Source organism: Mandrillus leucophaeus, unplaced genomic scaffold, assembly GCF_000951045.1.
Source record: "Mandrillus leucophaeus isolate KB7577 unplaced genomic scaffold, Mleu.le_1.0 Scaffold392, whole genome shotgun sequence".
Lineage (NCBI taxonomy): Eukaryota > Metazoa > Chordata > Mammalia > Primates > Cercopithecidae > Mandrillus > Mandrillus leucophaeus.
The window spans coordinates 1,497,490-1,511,098 of NW_012104165.1; the positions used below are offsets into that span (position 1 = coordinate 1,497,490).

At 40.0% G+C, this 13,609-nt stretch overlaps 1 protein-coding gene across 2 annotated transcripts; it reads right to left on the reverse strand.

Annotated features, from left to right (window-relative positions):
- Positions 1–452: 452 nt before the first annotated feature.
- On the reverse strand, positions 453–11,265 carry ZSCAN23 (zinc finger and SCAN domain containing 23). Of its 2 annotated transcripts, XM_011991268.1 has the most exons (5): positions 11,162–11,250; positions 7,870–8,001; positions 3,669–4,153; positions 3,271–3,418; positions 2,218–2,890 (listed from the first exon to the last, which is right to left on the reverse strand). In XM_011991268.1, exons 3-5 carry the CDS (start codon positions 4,074–4,076, stop codon positions 2,277–2,279), a joined length of 1,170 nt encoding a protein of 389 aa, XP_011846658.1. In that variant the 5' UTR covers positions 4,077–4,153; positions 7,870–8,001; positions 11,162–11,250; the 3' UTR covers positions 2,218–2,276. The 2 variants fall into 2 exon arrangements, with proteins under 2 accessions (XP_011846657.1, XP_011846658.1); XM_011991267.1 differs by lacking the exon at positions 7,870–8,001 and having other exon boundaries at positions 453–2,890; positions 11,162–11,265.
- Positions 11,266–13,609: the final 2,344 nt, after the last annotated feature.

Sequence of the window (13,609 nt, forward strand, 5' to 3'; positions counted from 1 at the left end):
GGAGAATGGCATGAACCCGGGAGGCAGAGCTTGCAGTGAGCCTAGATCGTGCCACCGCACTCCAGTCTGGGCGACAGAGCGAGACTCTGCCTCAAAAAAAATAATAATAATAATAATAATAAATAATCTGTAGCTATTTCTCTTGGAAATAATTTAACCTCAAGACACAATAAAAAATACTCTTGAGGAAGTATAAGATTTTTTATAATACCCACAATTAGCCTTAAGGAGTGACACAAGCAGTTTGAAATGTCAGGTGGAAGAATATGTGATAGAACCAAATACACTAAACTGAAAAATACCACCCATCACTTCTCCATTTATCTGTAGAAGAAATATGTGCAATTCTGGTTGCCCATGCCTTGTTTCCTAGCTCATATGAAAACTGTTAGCTTTTGAACAGAAGGAACTTAACTTGGACTAAACTGGGGAGAAGAATGAAACAGAATATGTAACATTTTAAAATAGTGAGTTTTTTCATCTATAGGAGTTTGTTAAATAAACTATGGAGTATGAACAAATAAAATTCTATTCACTTATAAAAAGAATGAAGAAGTTCTATGTTATGATGTGGACATCTCTAAAGATTATATTCTTTCATGAAAACAGCAAGGTATTAGAAGAGTATAAATAACATGCCGTCTTCCTGAATAATGGAAGAAATAAGATTATACATTAGTATTTGCCTATATTTACATAAAGAAACACTGAAAGATACATAAGAAACTAGTACTATGGCTACTTAGGAAAGTAGACCTTTTGTATTATTTTGATTTTTGAACCAGTTGAAGAATGAATCTTTTTAAAAAGTCCTACTAAGTAAATTAAATTTTAAAAGTTAAAAATAATAATTACAAACATAAATAAAATGCTTCCAATGAGGAATAAGTGAGGAGAGTCTTTCCTGGATTCCAGTGTAAATTAAATAGAGGAGTTGTGCATTTATTGAAACATATAAATGGGCGGGTTTGTTGAGCAACTTCAATGACTTATAAATCCTATAAATTCCATATACTTGTAATTTTTATTTGGTGATATAAAAAATATATAAACACCCAGTGGCTTAATAGAAACAGTGTTACACTAGGAACTAGGAAACAGGGTTCTAGTTACAGCTCTGCTTTTAAGTGGCTCTATGATCTTAGTTACTTCCCAGAACTTCCTTTTCTCTTATCTGTCAAATAAGAGCAAACAGAAATGATCTTGAAGGTCCCTTAGAGTGATTCTGTTATTCTTAAGTTACTTGCTATGTATTGGGTATTTGGGTGAATTCCAAACCAGATTGTTTTCACCATAGGTTTTCCATTTCTTTGTCTCCTGGACCTTGTATAAAGCTTTGTAAAGAGTTACTAAGTCAATGTTAAGGGAAAGAAATTTTTTTATGTATGACCTTGGTGGTAATCAATAGTAAATGCTGAGAAATGTGGAGGTTATAAAAACAATCAACATGAAAGAGTGATCATACTTCTTCTCTTCAATCTTGAATATGTTTCAAATTTTCCATACAAAATATTGAATAAAGGAGAAAAAGGCAAAAACAAAAAATGCTCATTATATGTTACGGGAAAAATACATAGGCCTATATTTTCCAATAAAAAATCTGAAGCGAGATATCAGATTTTTAGCTACGTTTCTTAGCCTCTGCATAAATTTAAAATCATGAGCAATATTTGTTACGAAGAGCCACTGAGCTGCGAATAACACATGGCTGCTTCAATTCCTTGGTTCCTAAAGGTTAACTTACTAAAAAATCTACAGAAATCCAACTTACTATAAATCTACATTTATATAGGAGGATTCATCTGCTCCTTTTTGTAGGTTAAAAAGCAAATTATCATATTTTATGTGAATGAAGTCAGGAAACCTATATTATGAATTTTATTACAATTATTTTTAAATTAATTTTTAAATACTCAGTGAACTCCCTTTGAGATTATTTTGTACTCAGCCTACATAGAATTATTTTAAACTTTTTTTTTAAAGTTTTTAAAAACTAGGATGAAGAAGTTTTCCTGAAATATACTTAGAAAACTTCTTGCACAGATGTGTGTGAAACTAGGTCTACAGCATACATGATGAAATTAACACAAGAGGCAACATTCAGTATCGTAAAGCTGTAGATGTCACTGATCAGAGAACTTGGCAGATGTATTTAAGATATTATGCTTCTCTGTATAAAATAAGGGAATTTTTACTGGCTTTCCCTTGAACTCTCTATGCTAGAGGACATAGCAGGGACAAAGTGAGAAATACTTTTCCCTACCTGTTCCAAGGAGCTAGCTTGATTCAGCCACAGGGTGGACTTTCCGATGCTGGATTAGGTTGCAATGGTAAATGAAGTTCTTGCCACATTCTTCACATTCATAAGGTCTCTCTCCAGTGTGAATTCTCTGATGCTTAATGAGGACTGAACGTCGACTAAAACTCTTATTGCACTGATTGCACTGGTAAGGTTTCTCCCCAGTGTGAATTCTGAGGTGATGGAAAAGCCCGGCATTCTGGCTGAAGGCTTTGCCACAAACACTGCACTGGTAGCGCTTCTCCCCAGTGTGGAGTCTCTGGTGCTGGAATAGGCCTGACCGCTGGCTGAAGGCCCGCCCACACTCGTCACATTCATAAGGCTTCTCACCTGTGTGTGTTCTCTGGTGCTCAATAAGGATGGAATTCTGGGTGAAGCTTTTTCCACATTCATTACAGATATAGGGTCTCTCCACTGAAGAGCTCACCCTTTGCTTTTCCAATCTGCCCTCGTGGTCACAGATAGCTTCATACTCAGGCATCTGAGTAATATTACCATTCAGTTTTCCAGGAACTTGTACAAGAGATTTCACTTCCTGAGAAATCTCCCTCTTTGGGGCTAACTCCACATTCCAAGTCCCAGCCTTGCCATCTAAAATAATAATAACATGAAAGATAACATGAAGTATGAAAGATAACAGATTACCTTTCCAAAGACAAAAGAAAAAAAGTGGCCAGGCAAATGGGTGGAAGGGGACAAGTAGCCACTTTTTCTGTTTTTTTTTCCACTCTAAATCTATTATACCCAGACCTCAGGGAAAAGATGCACTGTATTATAACTGCTTACTTATTGTCTGCCTCTCCCACTAGACTGTAAACTTCATGAGAGCGGGGATCACATCTACCTTGTTTATCACCGTATCCCTGGTACCTGACACAGTGTCTGGCATATAGCAGACACTAAATAAATGTGTTGAATTCATAAATATTCAGGGAATGAGGTAGGCTCCCTGAGGAAATTCTAATCCTCACCAATCTCCTGAACTGGGCACACCTCTCGCAAATTATACCGAAGTTGCTCTTCCAAGGTTTGGAATTGGTCATTTGATGACTCCTGAGCTGCTCCTGGAGTTGCCTTCTCCTTTACAAACTCTTCCTGTTCATGAGCATGGCTCAGGACCTGGTGGAAATCAAGGACAGTTGGGAACCAAATATCAGAGAGAACATGGCAAGAAGGCCTTCTCAGGGCCTCTGGATAGAAAAGAAGGACCAAGAAGCTGGCAAAGAAAAAAACGAGGCAGACAGATTAAAAGCCCACAGAAGATCAAGTCTGGCATAAAAAAAAAATCCTCCTCCTCTACCTTTTCTTGTTGCACTGAAACCTCATACTTGTTCTTACAGGTACAAACCCTGTTCTGCCATCTTCTCACCTGCTCTCCTGGTTCATCCAGCTCTCTCTCCAAATCCTCCAGCACAGTCACTGCCTCCTCTCCACTCACAGGACGGTGCTCTCTGACCCAGGCCTGGAGCTCCTCGGGCAGGATACTCAGGAACTGCTCCAGCACCAGCAGCTCTAGGATCTGCTCCTTGGTGTGCATCTCTGGTCTCAGCCACTGATGGCAGAGCTCCTGGAGTCTTCGAAGAGCCTCCCGGGGCCCAGGGGTCTCCTGATAGCAGAACTGTCTGAAGCGTCTACGAAAGATCTCTCTGGTATGAGGGTTATTTCTTGACAGGCCTGATTCTGGCCCACAGGAATGTTCCTCCTCTTCCTCCTTTACCTTCACTGCCAGAAGTCGTTCCTGCATCTCTGCAGTCTGAAGGGTCAAGGTTATGGCCATCAAAGGTTTAACTATTCAGAAAAAGAATCTATTCTTGATAATTCTCCCTTGATCTTTTCTTCTGGAAACCCCGAGATCTAGACAATTATTTGCAAAGAAAAAAATATAAAAAATGCAGAAAACCTCAGGACAAGGAAGGACTGGAGTATTTACACTAAAATCAGTCACTCTGTGTCATGAAGGAACACCGAAACATGATTAATGATAGATACTTTAGAAATACGAATCCAGATAATACAGGAAGAAAAACAGAAACGGAACAAAAACTCCGACAATTTTCTGAAGGAAGGTACTATTTCAATCATCCTGACTGGAACAGCTCAAATCAGCTTGAGCATATTGGGTTTCCATTTGAATAACAAGATACTAAATTCGGGGTAAATTTTAGCTATATGAAGGTAAAAAAGCACTTTGGGCCCAAGTGGTCACAGATGACACCAAGAATCAAGAAGAAAAGGGAAATAAATGGAGGATGGAGGGAAAGTAAAGATGATAAAACAAGTAAGAATTCTAAGAAATGCACTTAGAGAGACGAGGCAGAGTCCCTCCAGCCATAGGAGGTATGGAGGAGGGAGATCTAGCTTTAAAATGTGGAAGGTCTTGGACTGAGACATCATCCTACAGGTATTCCCTCCAGAGTCTTGGGCTTCATGTTTTGAGCCTTGGTCTCTTCAATCTATAAAACAGGAATTCTAAAACCAACACTGCCTATCTTTCTAGGTTGATACAAAGACAAAACGAGGATAATGAACACAAAGAAGTTGGCTACTTAGTAAATTCCAGAGTGGTAACACTGTTGTTATTTTTCTTATGTTATTGTAAGATTAAATGAATATCCCTAGTGGTTTAAGGCTAAGGCAAAAGAATCAGAAAGTAGTTGACTGCAGTGATCTAGGCTCAGAGATATTAAAATGATGGAAATATTGGTTCCAGTACTTTAAAACAGGAGTAGAATTTGACCTTTTTCTCGCCCTTTAATTTCTTGGAAACTTTTTCTCTTTGAAGCTACTTGAAGGTGGGGAGGGGGCAATTTTATGTAAAATAAAATTACTGCTAATAAAAAGACAAATGTCTATGACTCCTGAGGTCAGGAGTTCGAGAACAGCCTGACCAACATGACAAAACCCCGTCTCTACTAAAAAATACACAAATTAGCTGGGCGTGGTGGCACACCTGTAATCCCAGCTACTCAGGAGGCTGAGGCTGGAGAATCGCTTGAACCCGGGAGGCAGAGGTTCCAGTGGGCCAAGATCATACCACTGCACTCTAGCCTGAGCGACGGAGTGAGACTCCGTCTCAAAAAAACAAAAACAAAAGCAAACAAACTTATGAGCAATCTTAACCAGGATAGCAATTAATGAAGACAATTTTCTGAAAGAAAAACAATTAGATGACCCAGTGATTTCTAAGCACCATTTTCGAGCACAGACTTTCAAACTTTTTTGACCAGGACTCTTATTAAGATATATTTTATATTATAACCCAGAACACACATGCACATGTATATAAGTGTATGTTTGTGCATTTATGAGATACACAAATAACTAAAATAATAATTTCACAAAACACTATGTATCCTTGCTTTATATAGTGACATACAATTATTTTTAAACCTATTTCATTAAAAGACAAAACAAAAAAGCCTGAGAACATATTTCGTGGGTTATAAAATCTATGTGGTGGGTTGTGACACACCACATAGATTTTATGACCCACAAATGAATAATAACCTGTAGAATAAAATATTTGTTTTAATTTTAAGTAAAATTATTGTAATCCATTGCAAAAATAACCCTACACTATTCTGTTTGTTGTTTTTTGTTTTTGTTTTTTTAAGGAAGAGTCTTGCTCTTTTGCCCAGGCTGGAGTACAGTGGCGCAATCTCAGCTCACTGCAACCTCCGCCTCCTAGGTTCAAGCAATTCTCCTGCCTCAGCCTCCTGAGTAGCTAGGATTACAGATGCCCGCTACCATGCCAGGCTAATTTTTGTATTTTTAGTAGAGACAGGGTTGTACCATATTGGCCAGGCTGGTCTCGAACTCCTGACCTCAGATGATCCACCCGCCTTGGCCTCCCAAAGTGCTGGGATTACATGCATGAGCCACCGCGCCTGGCAACCCTACATTATTCTTAGGTGTTGACATGCATTGTGAAATTAAATAACTAAGAATAGGGTATTTTATTAGTCTGTTCTTATGCTGCTACTAAAGACATACCCAAGACTGGGTAATTTATAAAGGAAAGAGGTTTAATTGACCCACAGTTTAGCATGGCTGGGGAGGCCTCAGGAAACTTACAATCATGGTGGAAGGGGAAGCAAACATGTCCTTCTTTGCATTCAGCAGCAGGAAAAGTGCCAAGCAAAAGGGGGAAAAGCCCCTTATAAAACCATCAGATCTCATGAGAACTCACTATCACCAGAACAGAACATGAAGGTACCTGCCCCCATAATTAAATCATCTCCCACCAGGTCCCTCCCATGACACATGGGGATTATGAGAAATTGGGAACTATAATTCAAGATGAGATTTGGGTGGGGACACAGCCAAACCATATGAGGTATTTAAATTACAAGTGAACACTGATCACATTGCAACCAGAAGAAAAATTAGATTCATATTGTGATTACTGGTTATATTTATCAAAGGGGAAAAAAACTACTGGCATGGGACAGCATCCTTCTGGATAACCTGCACACATAATCCCCTCTATAAAGTTCTGGCATCTTTGGTTTGGTTACCTTCTGTAATCACTACCCCAGGAAGTGTACAGAGGATTTTTTTTCCTCTAAAGACAGAATCCTCAAATTCATGTTTTCCTCCACTTTTTTTTTTTTTCTGAGACGAAATTTCACCCTGTCGCCCAGGCTGGAGTGCAACAGCATGATCTCAGCTCACTGCCTCCCAGGTTCAAATGATTCTCCTGCCTCAGCCTCCCGAGTAGCTGCGATTACAGGCACCCACCACCACGCCTAGTTAATTTTTGTATTTTTTTAGTAGAGACGGGGTTTCACCGTGTTGGCCAGGCTGGTCTCAGACTCCTGACCTCGTGATCTTCCTGCCTCAGCCTCCCAAAATGCTGGGATTACAGGTGTGAGTCACTGCGCCCAGCCTTCCTCCACTTTTCTTGGTGCTGACTCACCACCACTGTGACTACCATATTATCTTTTTCTGTCATAACTTTTCATATACCACTCATTCACTTAGCAGATATTTATTCAGAGCCTACCAGCAAATATATATTCGGAGCCTACCATATTCCATGTACTGTTCTAGGCACTCGGGATACAGCTGCAATTATAACAAAATCCCTAGTCTCATGGAATTTACATCCTAATAACAATAATAGCAGACACTTATAGTGCTTTCAACGTGCCAGGTAGTGTTACAGATGCTTTATATATATTAACCCATTTAATCCTCAAAACAACCATGAATAAGGTGCTATTATTGCCCCCATATCACAGATGAGAAAACTGAGATATGAAAAGTTTAAGTTACTAGTCCAAAGTTCAAGTCAGTTACAGATAGTAAGCAGTGAAGCTGCAATTCAAATCCAACAAATCTGACTTCAGAATTTACAGTCTCCAGTGCTACAACACTAACTTCTGTTGGGGAAAAGAGGGGCCAGGATGAGGAAAAGGGGTCACAGGAAACAGATAATTATTAAGTATTTGTGAAGTAGTGATAAATGCTGTAGAGAAAATAAAGGTAAGGAGATAGAGAGTAAGGGGAAAGAAAGGTTGCTACTTTATAGTCAGGAAAGGCCTTGATAAGGCAATGGTTGAACAAACCTGAAGGAAGTGAGGAGCAAGTCACATGGCTATCTGGAGAAAGACTGTTCCATGCAAAGGGAACTGCAAGTGCAAATTTGTGCAGATGGGAACACACCTGGATTCTTCAGGTAATAGCTAGTTGAACAATGACTGGAACAAAGAAAACAAAAGGGAAATTGACAGGAGATAAAGCAGGGAGCTTGGGAACTGATCATGAAAGGCAGTGGTAAGGGCTCTAGCTTGTACTCAATGAAATTTGGAAACCATTGGGGATTTTTGAGCCAAGCGGTAACAAAATTTTACTTACATTTAATACAAAAGCATAACTCTAGCTGCTGTGTCAATGACCTTGGGGTTAAGTGGAGGCAGAGAGGGATGCTATGACAATCATCCAGGGAAGAGATCATCATGGCCTGAAACACAGTCTGCTGAATTTGTTCTAGGGTAAGAAAGTTTTGTGGTACAAATATCAAATAGCTAAATTCAGAATATGTACTCACATTACTGAATAAACATACCATGGATTCAAAGGATGAAACAGCCACTCACACTTTCTTGTTTTTTTCAATCTTCTAGGGTCCGAAAAATGTCTTTTTCTTATTTACCACCTGTGCCACTTGGTTTCAAGTCAAAGTTTTTCTATTCAAAGACAATGCAGCTGAATCTTAGAACTCTGCCCAGAAAAATTCATTTCTGGGATGTGGTGTTTCAAATCTTTACACAGTTTCCCAAATATAAATTTCCCTATTTTCTCTGTATACTCTGGGTTCATTTTTGCTTTCATTCACCTGATTTTGCTTTTATCTGCTGGCCTTAATACCCAGATCCTTGCACCAGCATACCTGAGTTCTTTGAACCCAGTGTCTCCAAAAGGCTTCCCCAGTTTTTTGTAATCCTGCCCTCCTGGTCACAAACATAGAGTTCCTAATCTTCCATTCAGGATCACAACCTCAATGTATATGCCACGTATATAATTAGTATAATAAATCTTACCTTAAAAAATGCATCTGCATTTTAAAGTTGTTCCTCCTAGAGCCTCAGCAAGCTCAACATCCCCAAATCTACCATCATCCTCATGGAAGGATTATCTTTAACAAGGATAGGCACGTAGGTGAAGACTAAGCAGCACATAATACAAACGTGCCTTTATCATCATACATCCCACGACCCTCACCTCCGCTGACACCATCTATGGCTCCTCACTAATTGGATGAATTCCCAAACTCTCAAGCACAGTTTAAAACCAGTCAGACCTTTAGCTTCTGTTGTCTGGCTCCACTCTTGGTTTCCTCTATTCCACAAGCAAAAACTGTCACCTCCAGTCAGGTTTTTCTCTTCACTATTCTAATCAGGCGTTTCTCATCCCTGTGCCATGAGCTTGGTCTTGCCTTCTTCCCTTATTCAAACCCTACCCAATCTCTGCAGCTTGATTCAAATCTCACATCCTCTCTGAAGTCTTCTTTATCCATTTCAGCTCACCCTGTTCCTCCTGCCCGCTCACATGTCATGTACTGTATGAGTCCCACCTTTCACCCTCAGTCACAATTTACCTTGTACTATTACTTCTCTTCAGAACCATTTTTTAAAATCCAAAAAGTAGAGAGGAATATAGAATTCTTTCACCAAGTTCTACTACCCTGAAATAAACAGTCTTAAAGACTGGAATGTGTCCTTTTCTATGCATTTGCAATCGTATATACACATGTACACATGTGCACACAGAGTTGATATAAGCCCATATATTTTATTTACCTTAGATAAGCAGAAGGTAGTATGAGGTAGTAGAGAACACAGGCAGATCTGGTTGTTTATTCTTTTTTATTTTTTATTTTTTGAGACAGAGTCTTGCTCTTTTTGCCCAGGCAGAAGTGCAGTGGTGCGATCTCGGCTCACTTGCAACCTCTGCCTCCCAGGTTCAAGCAATCCTCCTGCCTCAACCTCCGGACTAGCTGGGATTACAGGCACCTACCACCACTCCTGGCTTATTGTTTCATTTTTAGTAGGATGGAGTTTCACCATATTGGTCAAGCTAGTCTCCAACTCCTGACCTCAGGTAATCCGCCCACCTTGGCCTCCCAAAGTGCTAGGATTACCATCTGTGAATTTTAACACAGTGATCTTGGGCAAGTTACCTGATTTTTCTAAGCCTCAAGCTCATATATGAAATGAGGTCAAAAACTACCTTGCCAACTTGTTGAGAATATTAAATGAGATAATGCATGGAAAGTGTTTTTGCACAAAGCCTGGCATATAAACATGCAAATTAATCTTTTAATGACATAATGTACAATTTTGATACAATGGTGGTTTAATTAATAGTTGCTACTTTCCCTTAGGGCCAAGACTGTAATCTTTTTCTATTGCTCAAAGAACAAGATGGGTGGGCGAAAACATGCACACAAACCAATAAAATGGCTGTTTCATCAGGTTTGCAGAAACACTGTGAAAGATGGACGTCTTCAGATACATTCTCTCCAATCAAATCCTAACTAGAAGCCCAGGACTATTGAGGTACAAAAGAAGGACAGGATTCAAATGAGCGAAGTAACTTCCCGGGTTATAGCTGTAAAGCTAATACAGGAACAGAGTGGAGTTAGCATAGCAAAGGTTTTAAGAAAATGGACTCTGGAGCCAAATTGCCTGTATTTGAATCCGGCCTCCACCCCTTACTAGCTCTATGACCTTAGGCAAATTACTTCATTTTCTTCTTGTATGTTAATTTTAAAAAAGGGCGGGACAGGGAGGTGGGGTGTAGTCTACATAATAACAGTGCCTGTCTGTTAGAGTTATGAGAAGCAGATATTTGGAAAGTGCTTAGAACAGTGCTGGGCTGGTACATAGTAGATGCTATTTATTCTTCTAAAAAATTAGATAGCAGCAAGAGCCTTTATATTATGTGAATTAGACTAAGAAAGGCTGTGGCATATTTTAAAACTATCCCTGCTTATTCTTTAAAATAAGTCCACAGTAGAGAATAAGACATCGAAAAATACAAACATTTCTTCATATCCGAATCTATTCGGATCCTAAGATGCAGATAGGGAGAGTTCAGAGTGCCATCAGTACAGGGCAGACAGGTTGAAGAGCTCAGGAATAGACATGGGGTGGGGGAAAGGGGTAGGCGCAACGACGCTGACTTTTGGTTAACAAGGCCCTTCCAGGCTGCGGAGCAACCTCCTCTGCCCCCATCTGCCCGGCCCATCTCTGGCCAAGAAGCCCCTGCCGCCAGATCCCCACACCCAGTCCAGGTCGCAGCGCACAGACCGGCCCTTCCGAAGCCCCTCAGCGGTAGCCCGACTCCGAAGCTCACCGAGGGATCCGTGAAAGGAGATGCCACCTAGCGCAGATCATACCGGCTCTGAATCCTTGACAACCGCAGTCCAAAGAATGATAAACCACAAAGGCCGGAAATGCGTCACCGCGGCCGGCTCCCCGCAGAACTGTGGTTCTGGCTGTGTTCCTTCTAGGAAGGCCGGAGGTTTCCACACCTCTGTGGTCGTCACGCTGAATCCCGTCTGTAGTCTTAGTGAGATGCTAGGTGGCACATTGTCTTCCAGGGGGCAATATAATAACGGCCAACATAGTGTTTTAACACGTATTAATTCATTTACTCCGCATAACAACCCTGGAGTTAGGTACAATTATCTCCATTTAACAGGTGAGGAAACTGAAGCACATTTCTACATTGATTAGTTGCCATTTCCTACAAAGAATACCTTTTGTTTTCCCTGCTGTCTCATTTTATCACGATGAACTCATGGATTCCTTTACAAATAAACAATTACTCCGGGCGCCGTGGCTCACGCCTGTAATCCCAGAACTTTGGGAGGCCGAGGCGGGCGGATCATGAGGTCAGGAGATCGAGACCATCCTGGCTAACAGGGTGAAACCTCGTCTCTACTAAAAAATAGAAAAAATTAGCCGGGCGTGGTGGCGGGCACCTGTGGTCCCAGCTACTCGGGAGCCTGAGGCAGGAGAATGGCGTGAACCCGGGAGGCAGAGCTTGCAGTGAGCCGAGATCACACCACTGCACTCCCGCCTAGGCAACAGAGCGAGACTCCATCTCTAAATAAATAAATAAATAAACAAACAATTACTGTCATTATTATGTTGATGCTCAAATTATTTAAAATTTGGTCAGTTGGAGCCCTTTCAGACAGCTCGCTTCCTTCCTTCTCTTTCTTTCCTTCTTTTTCTCTCTCTCTCTCTCTCTCTCTCCCCCTCCCTCCCTCCTCTCCCTCCTCTCTCTCCTCTCTCTCCTCTCTCTCTCTTCTTTTTTTTTGACAGAGTCTCCAGGCTGGAGTGCAGTGGATGAGATCTCAGCTCACTGCAACCTCCGCATTCCTGGTTCGAGTGATCCTCCTGTCTCAGCCTCCTGAGTATCTGGGATTACAGGCTCAGGCCACAATCCCCTACTGAGGCTGGTCTTGAACTCCGACCTCAAGTGATCCACCGGCCTCGGCCCCACAAAGGGCTGGGATTACAGAAGTGAGCTACTGCACCCGGCCTCAAACAGGTTTCTATGTCCTTTAATAAGTTCCCAACAGTTTTTGTGCACTTCACTTTCTCACACAAGGTATTTCAGTCTCATTTTATGCTATTCCTACCCTAGACGCGGAATCGCCACTGCTTTATGAAGCTACAGTATTTATTAATGAAAAGTGGGATATAGATACCAAGATCTGGATTTTGGGCAATGAATAATCTTACTGCTACTAGGATATATTATTGCCTCTAGGCCTTGTCAGTGGACAAGAGCTAGAATATATGAATATGTTACATATATATATATGTATATACGGTACATTGTGTGAATGTACCGTCATGTTTTTAACCAGTTTCTTAGGGGTGGGTGTTTGGATTATTTCTGATGTGTTACTTTAACATATATCTATATGGAGGATTTTATTAGATACTTTCATCTCAAAAACAACTCCACAGAATTCCTTTTCATTTTTCACCGTTGCACATTTGTTTTTTTTCTTTTCCCTCACAGTGAAAACTCTGGCTCCCAACAGCATAAATACATTCACTGAAACAAAATAGTTTCTTATAAACAAAATAGTTTCAAGATTATAATACAAATACACCACTAGCAATAACATATCTACTATGTAGAGTTCAAATTTTCTTTGCTTGTTTTGTTTTTGAATTATATCCCGTTTAGGGAGTATAGCTGCATAAATACCTTATTTGAATTAATTCTTTTCTCTGTGGTTATATTTTAAACGATATATGGTTAGGATCATTTGTTTCTGCTTATATTCCATTTCAGGGTTTGCTTTCATCCCTTTTTTATTCTTTTTTGAAAATTCAAGACATTTACTTAGTTCAAAATCCACATTATATAAAAAGGTATATTTAGAGGAGTTCTGCTTCCATCCCCAGTCCCTTTACCCCATATACTTATATCCCATTTTCATTATTTATTTATCCTCTCCTTCTTTCCTTCTTCCTTCCCTCCTCCCTTCCCTACTTTTTCTTTCTTTTTTCTTGCAAAAATAAATATTTACCTTCTTTACCCCATAAGTTATGTTATATACATTCTTTCATGCCTTGCTTTATCATCTAACAGAAAAGCCTAGAAATGTCCTGTTTATAGACGTAGTTCTCTTTTTTTCACACCTGCATAATAGTAACTCATTGTGTGGATGTACCGTAATTTTTTTAACCAGTTTCTTAGGCGTGGATATTTGGATTATTTCCAATGTTTTGCTTTAACAAATAATGCTGCAATGAACAGTAAGAGGGAGACTTT

Coding starts and splice junctions, on each gene's coding strand:
- ZSCAN23 (XM_011991267.1), bottom strand. CDS start 4,076: ATGGCCATAACCTTGACCCTTCAGACTGCAGAGATGCAGGAACGACTT. Junction 3,419..3,668: donor TGGATGAACCAGGAGAGCAG/GTGAGAAGATGG, acceptor GATTTCCACCAG/GTCCTGAGCCATGCTCATGA. Junction 2,891..3,270: donor GTGCCCAGTTCAGGAGATTG/GTGAGGATTAGA, acceptor TTATTATTTTAG/ATGGCAAGGCTGGGACTTGG.